Genomic DNA, 13802 nt, shown 5'->3' on the forward strand with positions numbered 1-13802 from the left:
ACAAAAAACAACAACAACAACAACAACAAAAAGAGGTAAAATGAACTCATCTCCAGCAGATCAGAACCACCTCTAAGTGGAAACTGCTATTGTGAAGAATAATCACTTATGCAGACATCATCCCTTCACAGCTCTTGCTCCCAGGTACTTCATATTTTCATCATTGCACTGATTTCACAAATGTGCATTTGACATCTCTTGCATAATTAATTTCACTGATACCTGTAAAATCTTAGTTTTCTATAACGGATCTTTAATTCTACAAAAAGGGCAGGAAAATATACCAGCACTTAGACTACTGTTTCAGCAGGAGCTGCAACAAAGACCACTGGAAACTTGAAAACGTGTCTCAAAACTGCTTCTGACCTGATAAAGTTTGGCTGGTTATCTGTTGTTTTTAGAAGCAGTGGGGAGAACTGAACTGCCTGTACTTAAGCTGATGATGTCTTTCAAAGCCACAATCTCAGTATTCATCACATACCTTGTCTTCTTGTCTTCTTACACTTTTTCTTTCCGTTTCTTCATATTTCTTCTCAAGTTCATTTTCCAACTTTTTAACTTTTTTCTGAAGTACATCTGTCAGATTTTGCTCATCAGCTTTATTCTGAAAAATTATAAACTTTCACCAACTTAAAGTTTAATGACTACTACTTAAGTATTTTTCTCCTCTCAAAAAATAAGGACTTTAATTCCAGTTGGTGGAATTAGCTTACAACATAAATGACCTTTTTAAAATTATCTTTACATTACAATACGTCAAGAATTTAACTTTGCATTCTAAACTAAATAATCAGCAAGTAGTTAAATTAAAAAATAAAGTTTAGACAATTATACTGTACACCCTTCACTTCTCTTCTGAATGGAGAAATAAGGGCAACCAGGAAGATCACAAAATTCAAACCAACCATTTTTCAAAGAAGCTTTAAAGGTAGAAATTCTACTCTTCAGGCTTTCACATTATTTCAAGGAAAAAAATATTTTTCAGCCTCTTCATTCTATTTGAGACATAATTCCAACAGCAAAAGGTAATAGCTCACATATAACCCAGTTGATGAGCATGCCAAGATTTTTAGATCAAGTATCAGTTTTAATGCCTGTCAAAGGTACTTACTCTTTCCCCCCAAAACCAGCCTATCTAATGCAGAAACTTGACCAAGATCAAACATTTTTTAAAAATCACTTCTACCTGAATGCTACTGGTAAGTCTCCTAATCCGCTTTTTCAGTTCTTCATTCTCCTTTTCGATTTCATTTTTTTCTCTCATTACTTTAGTGAATGTTTTTTGTTTCTTCTGAAGTTCTTGGTTCAACTCTTCCTTTTCATCTAACAAAGCACTCTCCCTGTTTTTACTTATTTTAAGGTTATCTGTAAGTTTTGAAATTTGATTATTTAATTCCTCTATCTGTGCCTAGAGGGAAAAAACAGTAAAAATAAATAAATCAGGATTAACAGCAATATAACAATGCAATAGAAAGACATTACCTAGTACTCACCATGAGACCCTTTGTTTCCCTGTCAACAATCTCCTGGACATTCATATATGCCTCTTTTTGTGATGCTGCAGAAATAATCTGCTGTTCAGCATTAGCAGTCATTTCTGCTCGGAGTTCCAAAAGTGCTTTACTCAGAGCCTAAAAATAACCAATACAAGTTCTTATAAGCAAAGAAGCTGCAAATATGAACATTAAAAAACAACAAAATGCAATTGTATTTTACTATGTCAAATTATGAAACTATATTCTACCTCCCGCTGTACTTATACATAGAATACTTAAGTATTAAGCCACATTAAAAATTTATGTTCATTAGTGACATAAGTATGTAATTTTTGATGACTAACTTTTTGCTGCTTCTCTTTCATGCCTAACTGGCTCTTTAACTGTTCCACCAGGTTTTTCAGTGTTGCTGTGGGTGCTCTATTATTTGCTTCTTTTTGAACTTCTAGTTCAGCTTTTACGTTGGCTAATTCCTTCTCCATCTGAGCTACCAAGTTCTTCAATCCATTTGCTTCATCTTTCAATTGTTCCACATCAACTGTGTGCTTTTTCTGAAGCCTAATATAAAATAAGAATTAATATATTGATAGTGTACAAGCCTAATATAAATTAAGAATTAATATATTGATAGTGTACATTGCAATAATTAAGCCAGCAAACTCCAAATAAATAACAGAAGGCACAGTGTTGTATTTTTTACTGTAAAAGCAAATAATAAACAAAAAACTCCTTGCCTCTACAAGAATGCCTCCACTTAATATGAAAATTATACAAGAGTATCAATATAACGAGACAAGAACATTGTCATTCTAATTCCTATCCCTAACTGCAAAGAAAGAATCGTCCTTTTTTTCCCTTTTAAACAGGGGTTAAATTTTAATGAGTTTAAACCCATAAGGCAGCAAGCTCAAGTGGATGGGGGCAATCATGACAGCTTAAAGACAACTCATATACCAACTCACTGAATATTTTTTCACTGGATAGCACACAATAACAGAATTGCATTTCTGAAGCCATGATTTTTCAATATTTTTAGTATTAGCCATAATGCAGGGCCACAAAAACAAAATAGTTCATATAAATATTTACCAACCATGGTAACAATCTTGAGTTAGTTTTTTCAGCCAAACCTGAAATTCAGCAAAGACATGCTCACTTCAACAGGACACGTCAGTAACATCAATACATAGCTGACCAACAGTGACTTATGTTAACAGCCTAAAAACTTACTGGTCTCTGATAGTCTCAAACTCTTTGATTTTCATTAAAGTAATCTGTTTTTGCTTCTCTAACTCAGATGATGTTTTCTTCAACTTGCCAACAAGTGAAGCAAGAGAATTGTCCTGTTCTACTACAGTTTGCTCCATTTCAGCTAAACGGAGGAAATGTTTGCTGCTGGGAAGTGATGAAGGCTTTTCCATTAACTCCTGTAAAACAGAACAAATGTGCATGATAAACACTTTAAGTTTTAAATCAAAGGTAAGTGTTAGTGATACATTATAAACTCAATCCTAAACATAAACAAGCATTAATATTTATCATGTTTATCTCCTGAGATGCAATTCTTAGTCCACAGAAAAAACAGCAATGCTACTTGGAAATGAACGTCCTACATGGAAAAATTTACAGAATAAATGTAGGTGTCACCTTATCATAAAGTGTCAAGAGAAAACATGTATTAAAAATGGGTTTATTGCAACAAAAGAGTTAATAAAAAGAATATAGAAAAAGTACACCCCCCTCTTTCCCCTAGAAGTCTATACATTAGAATATAAAGAATGATACTATATACTAAGGCAGTAACTTTGGTTTTTTATACTTGTCCTCTAATCCACCTATCTTAAATTCTTTCATCAATTCCTCAGTTCTCTCTATATCAACCATCCATTTTTTCTTCTTGTCATTATTTACTTGTGACTACAAAACTGTTCTTTTGAGTAACAATTTTCAAAATTTGGAAACAATTTCACTAATGCCATAAATATACACAACTCACCAAAGCAGTCTGTTTGAATTTATTAAGGGAATTGTCTGTACATAACTCTAACTTCTGGTGTAGAACTCTAAGGTCTTCTTCATGTTTCTTTGCTATTTCCTCTTGTTCCTGTTAGTTCAAAATAAATATGCAACTCTACTGATGCACATTAATCCAGCAATTCATGAAACTGCAGTACCCATCAATTGCTCAATTATTGATCAGCCTTACTCCCCAAATTTTCCTCTAACTCTTCTGTTTTTTAAAATTCTTTTCTTCTTCTTGTTAAACTCAATGATTATACTTTTTTTTTTTTTTTCCCTTTCTCTTTTTAATACTTACTCTTGGAAAAAAAAAAATCCACCATTGCAGTTTTAAGCTATATTGCAAGCAGTGTGGTGCAACAGGATAAAAGCTGAAAAACAAAGTAGTTGCTCCTCACCAACTATGACTACACATAGTAAGAATATAAAAAAGATGCTCTAACACAAGGTTTATATTTTAAAAACTCATTTTAAATTACAGTATATTTAAGAAGTATATTTTCCATAAATGCATATCTTTCATATATTTTTCATATTCACTACAACATGCAATCCACCAATCCTGGTTGTAAATACTTGAGAATTCTATGAATGTATAATATATGGAGTCCACTTTTCACAGCAAACTTCTAATATTCTTCCTGTCACACCAGTTTAATTCCTAGACCAATACCACATACATAAACCTCTTGACTGAGCAAGTCTCCTTCTTTAAAGAAGTTAAAATATTCTACATGAACTTTCTACAGAAAACAAAAATAGTTCTATTCTCTCTGAGGTTTTTTTTTTTTTTTTTTTAAGATTTCACTAGCAATGAGATTAACAAAGAATCATTAAAGTCTTAAAAATGAAATAAATTTATGCAAAACATAACTACCTCTCTTGCTTTAGCCAGCAAATGTTGGTATTTTTTTAGCACTTCCTCCTTCTGATTTAATCTTGCTTGCATATTTGCAATGGTTTGATGAGCAATTTTTATTGCATGATGGTACTCTGGATCATCTTCTTTTTTTCCTAATTCAGCTATTATTTTCTCTCTTTCTGATGTTGCAGGTAAACGAAGTCTTAGTTCATTTATAACTTTGTCTCTTGATAAGATATTTTGTTCAGCTTTCCACAAAGCAGTTTCCTTTTCTTTTAATTTCTAGAACAAAAGGCAGTTATTGCATTTACAGACTTCAAATGCTGAAAAAAGATCTTACTTTTTAAAAAAATGTAGCAGAAAGATTTGTCTAAATGGACATCATCAGAGGGCTTTTTGCATTCAGTTTTGGCTGTATGGAATTACTACTACATGAAAAAAGTCCCATGGTGTCTTTTGCTTACGCACTTATGCAACCCCAGTTTGTGCTATCAAAATTAAGAAGGTGGTGTTTTTAAGATTGCTTAAGAACCACGAAGTATTTAAAGTAAATTTAACTAGATACAGTCAACTGAATTTTGTACAGTAAGAGCATCCTACCTTACTAAAGGACTGATCTAAATGTTCCCCAGTAGGTTGTTCCAATGGAAAAAATAACACAGGACTAAAAATAAATCTGTTATCTACATTCTCTCTGAGTTAAAGTACTTATAAGGGAATTGACATATTTGATGGACATTTATAAAAGGATATTTGTTACATAAAAAAAAATAAATACAACCTTTCTCCTTTATACGATAATTTATTCATTTAATTACCTGCTCTAGCGATTTGCAGGTTGCCCTTGTTTCTACGATTATTCGAATATGCTCCCGAATCTTTCTCAAAGCCAGCTCAAGTTGTTGTGGAAGAGGCAGATTAGGGTCTGGAACTGATCCTGTGGCTTCTTCTAACTGTACAGAAAGATTCATATTCCTGTTATCTGACAGCTCTGAAACGTGCTTCTCAGTTTATTTTTAGTTAACTCAGTGTTTGTGTACCTTTAGAGCTGTACTAAGGATTTCATTTTGCTGATGATCATATACATCTAATTGGCGCTGCAATTCTACTTCCCTCTGGTCCCAAGCCATTTGCCTTTCTTCATGAAGCTATAACAAATGTTTGATAATGACATTTTATTTGTTTAAGTCAACGGGGATTTTATAACCAACTTGAAAAGAAAGAAGAGATATCAAAGTGAAAAATACTTTGTGATATTAGAAAGAATTAATGAACCAAGAAACAAACATCTATGTTACAAATCTTATTACAGATTTTTTTTTTTAAATCACTTAATAAAATAAGGAATATGCTGTTTTTTCTAATAGCATGCAGAAATACATACCTTGTTCTGCTGCACAATTTCTTCTTCCAGATTACTGATTGTACATTCATATTCTGAAATTATATTATGCAAATACTTTATCTCTTCCTTTTGCTTGAGTAACTCTCGATTGAGTTTAAGTTCCTGCAGATGGAGTTCCTCCATCTTCAAATGCCATTCTATTACCTAATAACAAATGATACATACATAGTATTATAATTTACCAAGCTCACAGGCTGCCTAGTTGCAGCTACACTCTGATTTTGAGGCAGGAGAGCACCTATCCTACCAAGAGAAAGGAAGAGGTTCTTCCTTTTTAAGTTTCTTCACTTCCCTTGAGTGAGGAGGCATTACAAGTCTATTAAACTGCAAAAGGAATAACTGGAAAGTGTAGCAGACAGTTGGAGAGGCAAACTATTTTCCCTACACTATCAAAAGAACTCTCTCTCATCGCAAATAATTTTCATATGACCTAACCAAGTTATAGTCTATGCATCTGTCCAGACTGAACAATTAAAAAAAAATAAAAATACAAGAAATCTGTATATATTTTATAAAACAGCAGAAGTTTTTTGAAACCATTACAAAACTGTAGAAAAGAAGAAAGTATTCAAAAACACACATGTACTAAGAATAACAGACATATTTATGTCAGACTGCACCCAAAATAACTTTGAAGACTGTCTTAAAACATGCCACTAAAGCAATTGCTTACATGCAGACATCCTTAATTGTGACAGAAAAAAAAAAAAACAAAACACATTATATACTATGCAGGGATCTGGAAGAGAAGTTAGATAGCCTTATTCAAATTGCAAGACAACATTGCCTACAATAGCAAAATAAAATTAAGCAGAATTACATGGATATAATAACGTTTCTGACCATGCTTCCCTGGAATTTATTTAAAAGACATGGATTTGTAAAGATTTAAATGCAAGCTCTTGGAACAGAACTTCAGAGTATTACTCTGTGTTTAATTTAATTTAGTGCATAATTTAACTCATAATTTAACTCATAATTTAATTCAATTTTATTTAATTCACAGTAAGCCCCTACTTCCTATGCCACTTACATAGGCACAGAAGAAAATTAGTAAATCTCACTGTACTGACTTTTACATGGCAAACAACTAAAGATGTTATTACTTTTTTAAAATAGGAAAGGCAAAAACGATACCTGTCACCATGTATTCTGAAATCATTAATTTCTCCATTAAAACAGAGATTTAGAAAACACACTGAAATGAAATTTGGTTTAAACGCACATGAGATTAACAAAGCTATTGAAAGTTTTAAGACAGAGAACCTTTTGAGCTCCTCTTGTATCCTTCAATGCAATTAATAATTCTTCTAAACTTTTCATCTTTAACTCCACCTCCAGTGCTCTGTTTTCTGCATTTCGACGCTCCTGCTGGGCATGCTGAACTTCTTCCAGGATCTTTAGTTTGTCATTCTGTAGCTGAATCATTGTTTTAGAGAATTTTTCTTGTTGTATTAAAGGCAGAGCACCGCTAAACTGTCGCCGCAAAGACTGAACTGTCTGTCGTAGATGTTTGGCTCTATTTCTTCCTTCCAGTCGGGCAAAATACAGGGCTTGTTCTTTCTCATCAAGTTTCTGCTCTAAACGTAGATTATGGATCTCCATCTTCTGTAGTTTCAATTTTAGTGTCTCTATCTTGCCTACAGCAATGGATTCACTGCCTTGAAGGGCTATGATATGCTGATGCAGTTTTGCAATAACTGTTTTTTCATCTGACTGTGCCTAAGAATCAAAATATAGAGCAAAATTATTTTTCATTGTAAATATGTGAATGAAGTGTACTTATAAAAAAGCTATTATTTTTTCTGTATTTTAAATATTGCATGTATTTTTTCCTACAGATAAGAAAAAGAATTAGCCTTTAAACACAGGTTTTTATTTTTCCACTCTTGTTTCTACATCCACGTTATAAACAGAGATTTTCACATACTGATTGTAAAAATCATCTCTTTCCAAAATACCAGGAATCGGGAAAGAAAAGCATACCCAAACTTAGGAAATATAATGCCATAAAAGCTGGTAGAAGTGTTGTGTTTAGGGACTAAAACCATTCCAGAACATGGAAACAATCCCAAGAAATTGTTTTAGCTAACAACAAAATTATGTTTTGTTAATATAGCCTAATCTTCAAGATTCACAAGTCACTGACTGTCTTGTAAAGAACAAACAAACAAACAAAACACCATTATCAAACTTTCCTGGTTTTATATATAAAGACTCACCACAGGACCAAAGATCATTAATTATATATAAATATACCAATACACCTAGATAACATGGAGAAAAGCTCAGGATCTTTTTTTTTTTTTTTTTTTTTTAGCTATGCAACTAAAGAAAAAGCAACTATTAAAGTAATGTAGATTTCTTGAAAAGGCATGGACAATAGATTGGCTTGGTCCTTCTGAAAGTCTTTTGCAGTTTCCTAATTCATTGTACAATTACTTCATTTCTTCCCTGTTCCCTTCCCTGGGGAAAAATATATATTTAAAGAAAAAAAAAATCCAAACCGCATAATGAAGGTTGAATTTTACCATACCTGACAGTCTAAAACTTGCATTCTAAGAGATTCTACTTCCTTCTCTCTACATTGTTGGCGAGCCTCTAGAGCTTCAACTTGCATGTTTGCAACATCAGACAGTTCTCTTAACCTTGCAGGAGAAACAACAGCATTGTGTCACTTGAAACCACTGAACAACTTATGTTTTTCTACAAAGAACATGCTAAGAAAATATATGTTTCCTTGTATCAAAACATTTAAAGACTTTTTTCTTTTTAGCATAAAAACACTACTCAGCATCCTTGTTATAAAAATTCTTCTGTATAGTATCTCACCTTTATGGTTGGTTATTTTCCTGTAAATTTGCTAGCAGCAATCTTCTCAAGGAAAACGAAGCCAATGTTTTTTACCCGAACTTCCCTCCTTCTCTATATCTCTCCCATTTCTGGGCATAAATCATACGTGTACTGAGGTTCATTTTCTATTCCATTCTCTCTTTCCCCAAGTCTAATCCCTCATTTTCAGCATCAAAATCACTGCAAATATCCCCACAGACTTTGCTGATTTAGGAATATAACAGCATTACATAATTTACTCAAAGACAAATATCCATGACAACAATCTCATCAAAAAGAAAAGTTTGTTTCTTTTTTAAAGATGTATGCATACAAAGTTAATCTCTTAAGTAAATGGAAAAAGAAAAAAAAAAAAAAAAAACTACCACTTACTTTGATACTTCAATCTTGAGCTCCATCTCACTCTTCTCTAAGTCCATGATTTGTCGTCTGTCTGCATCACTTACTGCCTTACTTACACTATTTGAGAGTTCATCTCTTAATTCCTGTTCTACTTTCTGTGCCTCAAGGTTGATTTTGGTGAGCTTAAAAAGTAAAATTAAAAAAAATGGTATCATAAGAACACAACTGCTCCCAAATTTGCAAAGAAAAAGAAGTGCCCGAAGTATTTTTTTTTTTAAGTCATGACAAAACATTGTTCGTCTGGGTTTGAAAAGTAGTTTCCCTTCCTCTCACAGCATTATATACACATAGATACACAGATCAGCACGGAACAGGATTCTAAATTAAACCCTACTTGAATTGGTGAATTTGCTTAAAACCGGGAAAGGGAAAGGGAAAGGGAAAGGGAAAGGGAAAGGGAAAGGGAAAGGGAAAGGGAAAGGGAAAGGGAAAGGGAAAGGGAAAGGGAAAGGGAAAGGGAAAGGGAAAGGGAAAGGGAAAGGGAAAGGGAAAGGGAAAGGGAAAGGGAAAGGGAAAGGGAAAGGGAAAGGGAAAGGGAAAGGGAAAGGGAAAGGGAAAGGGAAAGGGAAAGGGAAGATTTTACTCTTTAGGAAATTAATTTTAATGTGACCATTTAATATACTGTCCAGCATGTTGGGATTGGTAATACAAATACTGGCAATAACTGCCCAGACCCTAACACCATTGTTCTTTTGTTCTTTTTAAAAAGAACTTTCTCAATCAAGCAGCCTTTTTGAAGTTGATTATCAAACACTGACCAACCAGTGTTTCACTTCAAAGAGCATTAGGAAAAGACGAACTTCTGAAAAGCATTAGGTGACACAGAGAATCCTCAGAAATTAATTTACCAAATATAGTTGTGGCAGATTAATCTGATACCACTCATAAATAAAATAACTGATTTACTAAACAAACAAAAGCATGTGGTATATTTTATTGTCTGGAGTTCATATATTTCAGGCTTTTTTTTTTTTAAATCTGGAAAAATAAACTATTCAAATAGAGGTTATTGTGGGAACTGTAAAAAGGGTATGAAAACAGTCATGTTGAAATAGATTTATGAGCTCAAAAGGCGAGGATTTCCTTTCAACTCTTAAAGTGAAAGTGATCTCACAATTTTCATTAATTAAGTTTAACACAATCTTGTTACATAGGAAAAAAGAAAGGAATCATGCTCATTTAGGAATTCTTGGCAACAAGAATATACGAAATAGAAAATGGACGTTTTAGAGCTACAGAAATTAGGTTAAAAAGGAATATGCAGAGGAACCACTAAGAAAAAATTATGGTATTAGGAGTTCGTCAAATAAAAATGAAGGAAGACCAGCATACCTAAGTATATCACAAGACAGGTAACATATTCAAAACAGAAAAAGGGAAATGTTATCTTTGTGTGCAGTACTTGAGATATTTCTTAATGAAATAAGTCATTCTATCATAATGGGCTTTAACAATACTGCTGCTGAAAAGCTTTATGCTCTTTCAGATACTCCATTTTCCTGATTAATTCAAGTCGGACCAGTGTAACAAACACTACTAAAATGACAGAGAAATGGAGAGTCCACAGCAGATTAAAATAGACTACACTGTAGTCTGGTAAAGCATGAGAAAGGGGAATGAATACAGTCTATCAATAGCTATTAACAGAACTATTCTTCATTTTTTTTAGGTTATAGGCCAATACTGGCACACAACTGATTAAAAACAAATTTAGACTGGAATTAGAATGAAGTCTCCTCCTACTACATAATTTATTCATTGAACAACTTTCAAATAGGAATATTGAGGGGAAAAAATAGCAAGATTAAGATGGATATAAGAGGAATTATAATCATGGAATCATACAGGTTGGAAAAGACTTCTAAGATCATCTTTTCTAACCTTTAACTTAGTACTGTACTAAGTTCTAGATCTACACATTTCTTGAACACTTCCAGGGATGGTGACTCGACTACTCCCTGGGCAGCCTGTTCCAATGCCACACAACACATTCAGTAAATAAATTTCTCCTAATATTCAAGCTAAACCTCCCCTGTCACAGCTTGAAGCCATTCCACTTGTTTTATCAGTTGGTGTGTGGGAGAAGGGACCAATCCCCACCTCGTTACAAACTCCTTTAATGTAATTGTGAAGTAGAATAAGGTCTCTCTTGAGCCTCCTCTTCACCAAGCTAAACAATCCTAGCTCCCTCAGCTGCTCCTTGTAAGCCTTTTTTTCTCTAAACCCTTCACCAGCTTCCTTGCTCTTCTTCGGAAACACTCCAGCACCTTGATGTCCTTCTTGTAGTGAGGGGCCCAAAACTGAACACAGTACTCAAGGTATGGCTTCACCAGAGCCAAGTACAGGGGGGACAACCATTTCTCTAGTCTCATCTGGCCCCACAAACTTGCACACATAAGGATCATAACCTGCAACAGCACGACTTTTATTCCTGTATTACAGAAAATGCTTGACACATGAAAGAAGAACACAGTCTGCAAAAGAATCATGCCACTGGCAAAAGGGCTGCAAAGTTCTAGCATGTTTAGAATCATTGATAATTATGGGAAAATTTGAAAAACAGGGATCATATAAATTAGACAAGAAATAGGTCGCAAACAGGCTCTTTTCTAGGGATCTGCTGAAGAACTAAGAAACTATCTGTAAAGTCGCTCATCATGCGTTTTACAGAGAATAACTACTGCTTGAAATAAACTTTTTTTTTTAAACATATGTCCAGTCCATGCAAAATTGCAGCTCTTAAAGCTAACTACATTAACTATATTTTGCATCATAAATTTGTCAGAGCCATAATGATATATAACTCATTCTTCTTGAAAAATTCAAAAATATGCTTCTAAGACATGTCAAAGCAGATTTACCTCGGCAAACTTTGTTTCCAATTCAAAATTGCGTTCTTCTACTTGCTTTAGTGTATTCCTTAAATGTTCATACATTCGTTGTGAATGTTCTGCTCTCTGTCTTTCATTTAGTTCCTTCATTTCCAGCATTGCAATTTTCTTAGAAATGGACAAAATTTCACTGTTGGTTATCGCTTTTGAGGCCTTGTCCATAGCATTGTCATCCCCTATATTCAAAAATATTTTGAGGAGAAAAATACCAAACTCCGTTTTGGTAGAATAGATAAGTAAAATGAAACAATACAAGAGAAAAAATAATAATAATTAAAAAAAAAAAACACACACAACAAATTATTTGAAAAAAACTAAGACTGTTAACAAAAGATACAAAATAATTTTGAATTTTTCATTTTTATTTTAAACAGACACATGAATTTTAAAATGTTATAGAATATTACTTTTACACAGGACATACCGTTTGTTTTTTAGTGTTGCAATACAACTTTCATACTTACCCAGTTTAGTCATTTGTTCCCAAGCCTGTTCTATAGTATGAAGTTTCTCTTTTGTGATTTCCAGTTCCTTACTCAATAAATTTATCTGTGCTTTCAAGGATTCGTTTTCACGCTGTATGACAGAAAAGTTGAAAACTAATTCTAGCATGTTTAATGTTTAGTACCCATAAAGTCTTTTAAATAAACAGATTTTACCTATGCACAACCCATTAATTAAAATGCATTGGAACAGAGTAGCTTCAGCTGCCTCATAATCCATTCTGAATGATTTTATGATGCACTAAGTTCTTTTTGCTGTATCTTACTGTCAACTACTATTAGCACGAATATTTACTGTCACAGTTGACTATGGTTCCTAGATTTCTTCATCTAATTTATACTCTAAGGTTGTCATACTAAGCCTATGATTACCAATGGGAAGGGAAGAAAGGTATTTCATTTTGCTCATAAGTACATGTTTGAGACAGATCACATGCTTCTTGTAGGCATCTAATACGATGCCAAACATTAGTTTTGTAAATGTCCCCCCTCTTCTTCAGATAGAAACACAAATTTCCACGTTAACAAAAAAAAAAAAAAAGGAATTCTTAATATTAATTTTCAATTTTGAATTTTTTTTGAACACATTTTTAGTTTGCTATTGATGAGTTATTATTTAGCTCTGTGAAATTACTGAATTGGGGTTGCAAGTTTTCATACATACAAAAAAATCCTTAAAATAGAGAAGGAATCATTCCTTTTTTAGGTGAAATGCACCAATCTGATTCCAAAGAGACAAAATACAGCAAGTTTACCCATCACATGCATTTAGCCCTTGTCAACCACAGACAACCCAATAGACAAGAATGTTACAAGAACTCTAACTACTCAAGCCTTCTTGGACTTGACATGAACTTACTTCTGACATGAACGTAAGGTGGAAGGTAGCAACACATCTTTCAAATCAGCTTCACAGACTCTATGAAAATCCATTCTACTTGAGAATAGAAATTCACAGATTTTCAGCTCCTAACTGAAAACATGATCCTAACATGATGTGTACTGCAAACACATCATGAACATTTGGTGATTTATTTGTTCATTTCACACTTAGTGCCTTTTGGAAGTGAATCTTTCATTACTGTAACTCAGGAATGAGTAAAAGTGCTTACTTTGGCAGGAAGCTTTGAAAGCATCTACACTCATTCTCCTTTCCTTATGACCTCCAACACCTAAGATTATAATAAGTAGTCCCTCTGCCAGCCTGGTTTTGGTAATCAAAGCACTAAAAATATTTTGTGAAGAAATATGCCCACAGCTTAACTTAATGCAAACAAGCAAAAAAAAAAAACAAAAAAAAAACACACACCAAAAAAATTTTTTATATATGCCCATTGGAACAAAATCTGGGACTTTTCATAAGTTTCTTAG

General features: G+C 33.3%; 1 protein-coding gene across 5 annotated transcripts in view; it reads right to left on the minus strand.

Moving 5' to 3' along the window:
* The window catches only part of CEP290 (centrosomal protein 290), a 55250-nt gene that overhangs the window by 16898 nt on the left and 24550 nt on the right, over positions 1-13802 (minus strand). For all 5 annotated transcript variants that reach the window (XM_084506246.1, XM_084506245.1, XM_084506244.1 and 2 more), the window contains 15 exons: positions 12393-12504; positions 11899-12104; positions 9008-9159; positions 8319-8430; positions 7049-7504; positions 5762-5926; positions 5418-5525; positions 5196-5330; positions 4393-4659; positions 3493-3600; positions 2727-2923; positions 1841-2054; positions 1494-1631; positions 1187-1408; positions 482-604 (listed from right to left, as the gene is read on the minus strand). In XM_084506246.1, the coding sequence (XP_084362372.1) occupies positions 482-604; positions 1187-1408; positions 1494-1631; positions 1841-2054; positions 2727-2923; positions 3493-3600; positions 4393-4659; positions 5196-5330; positions 5418-5525; positions 5762-5926; positions 7049-7504; positions 8319-8430; positions 9008-9159; positions 11899-12104; positions 12393-12504 (2715 nt within the window). The remainder of the gene's footprint in view (positions 1-481; positions 605-1186; positions 1409-1493; positions 1632-1840; positions 2055-2726; positions 2924-3492; positions 3601-4392; positions 4660-5195; positions 5331-5417; positions 5526-5761; positions 5927-7048; positions 7505-8318; positions 8431-9007; positions 9160-11898; positions 12105-12392; positions 12505-13802) is intronic.

This window comes from Aythya ferina, assembly GCF_964211825.1.
Source record: "Aythya ferina genome assembly, chromosome: 1".
Classification (NCBI taxonomy): Eukaryota; Metazoa; Chordata; class Aves; order Anseriformes; family Anatidae; genus Aythya; species Aythya ferina.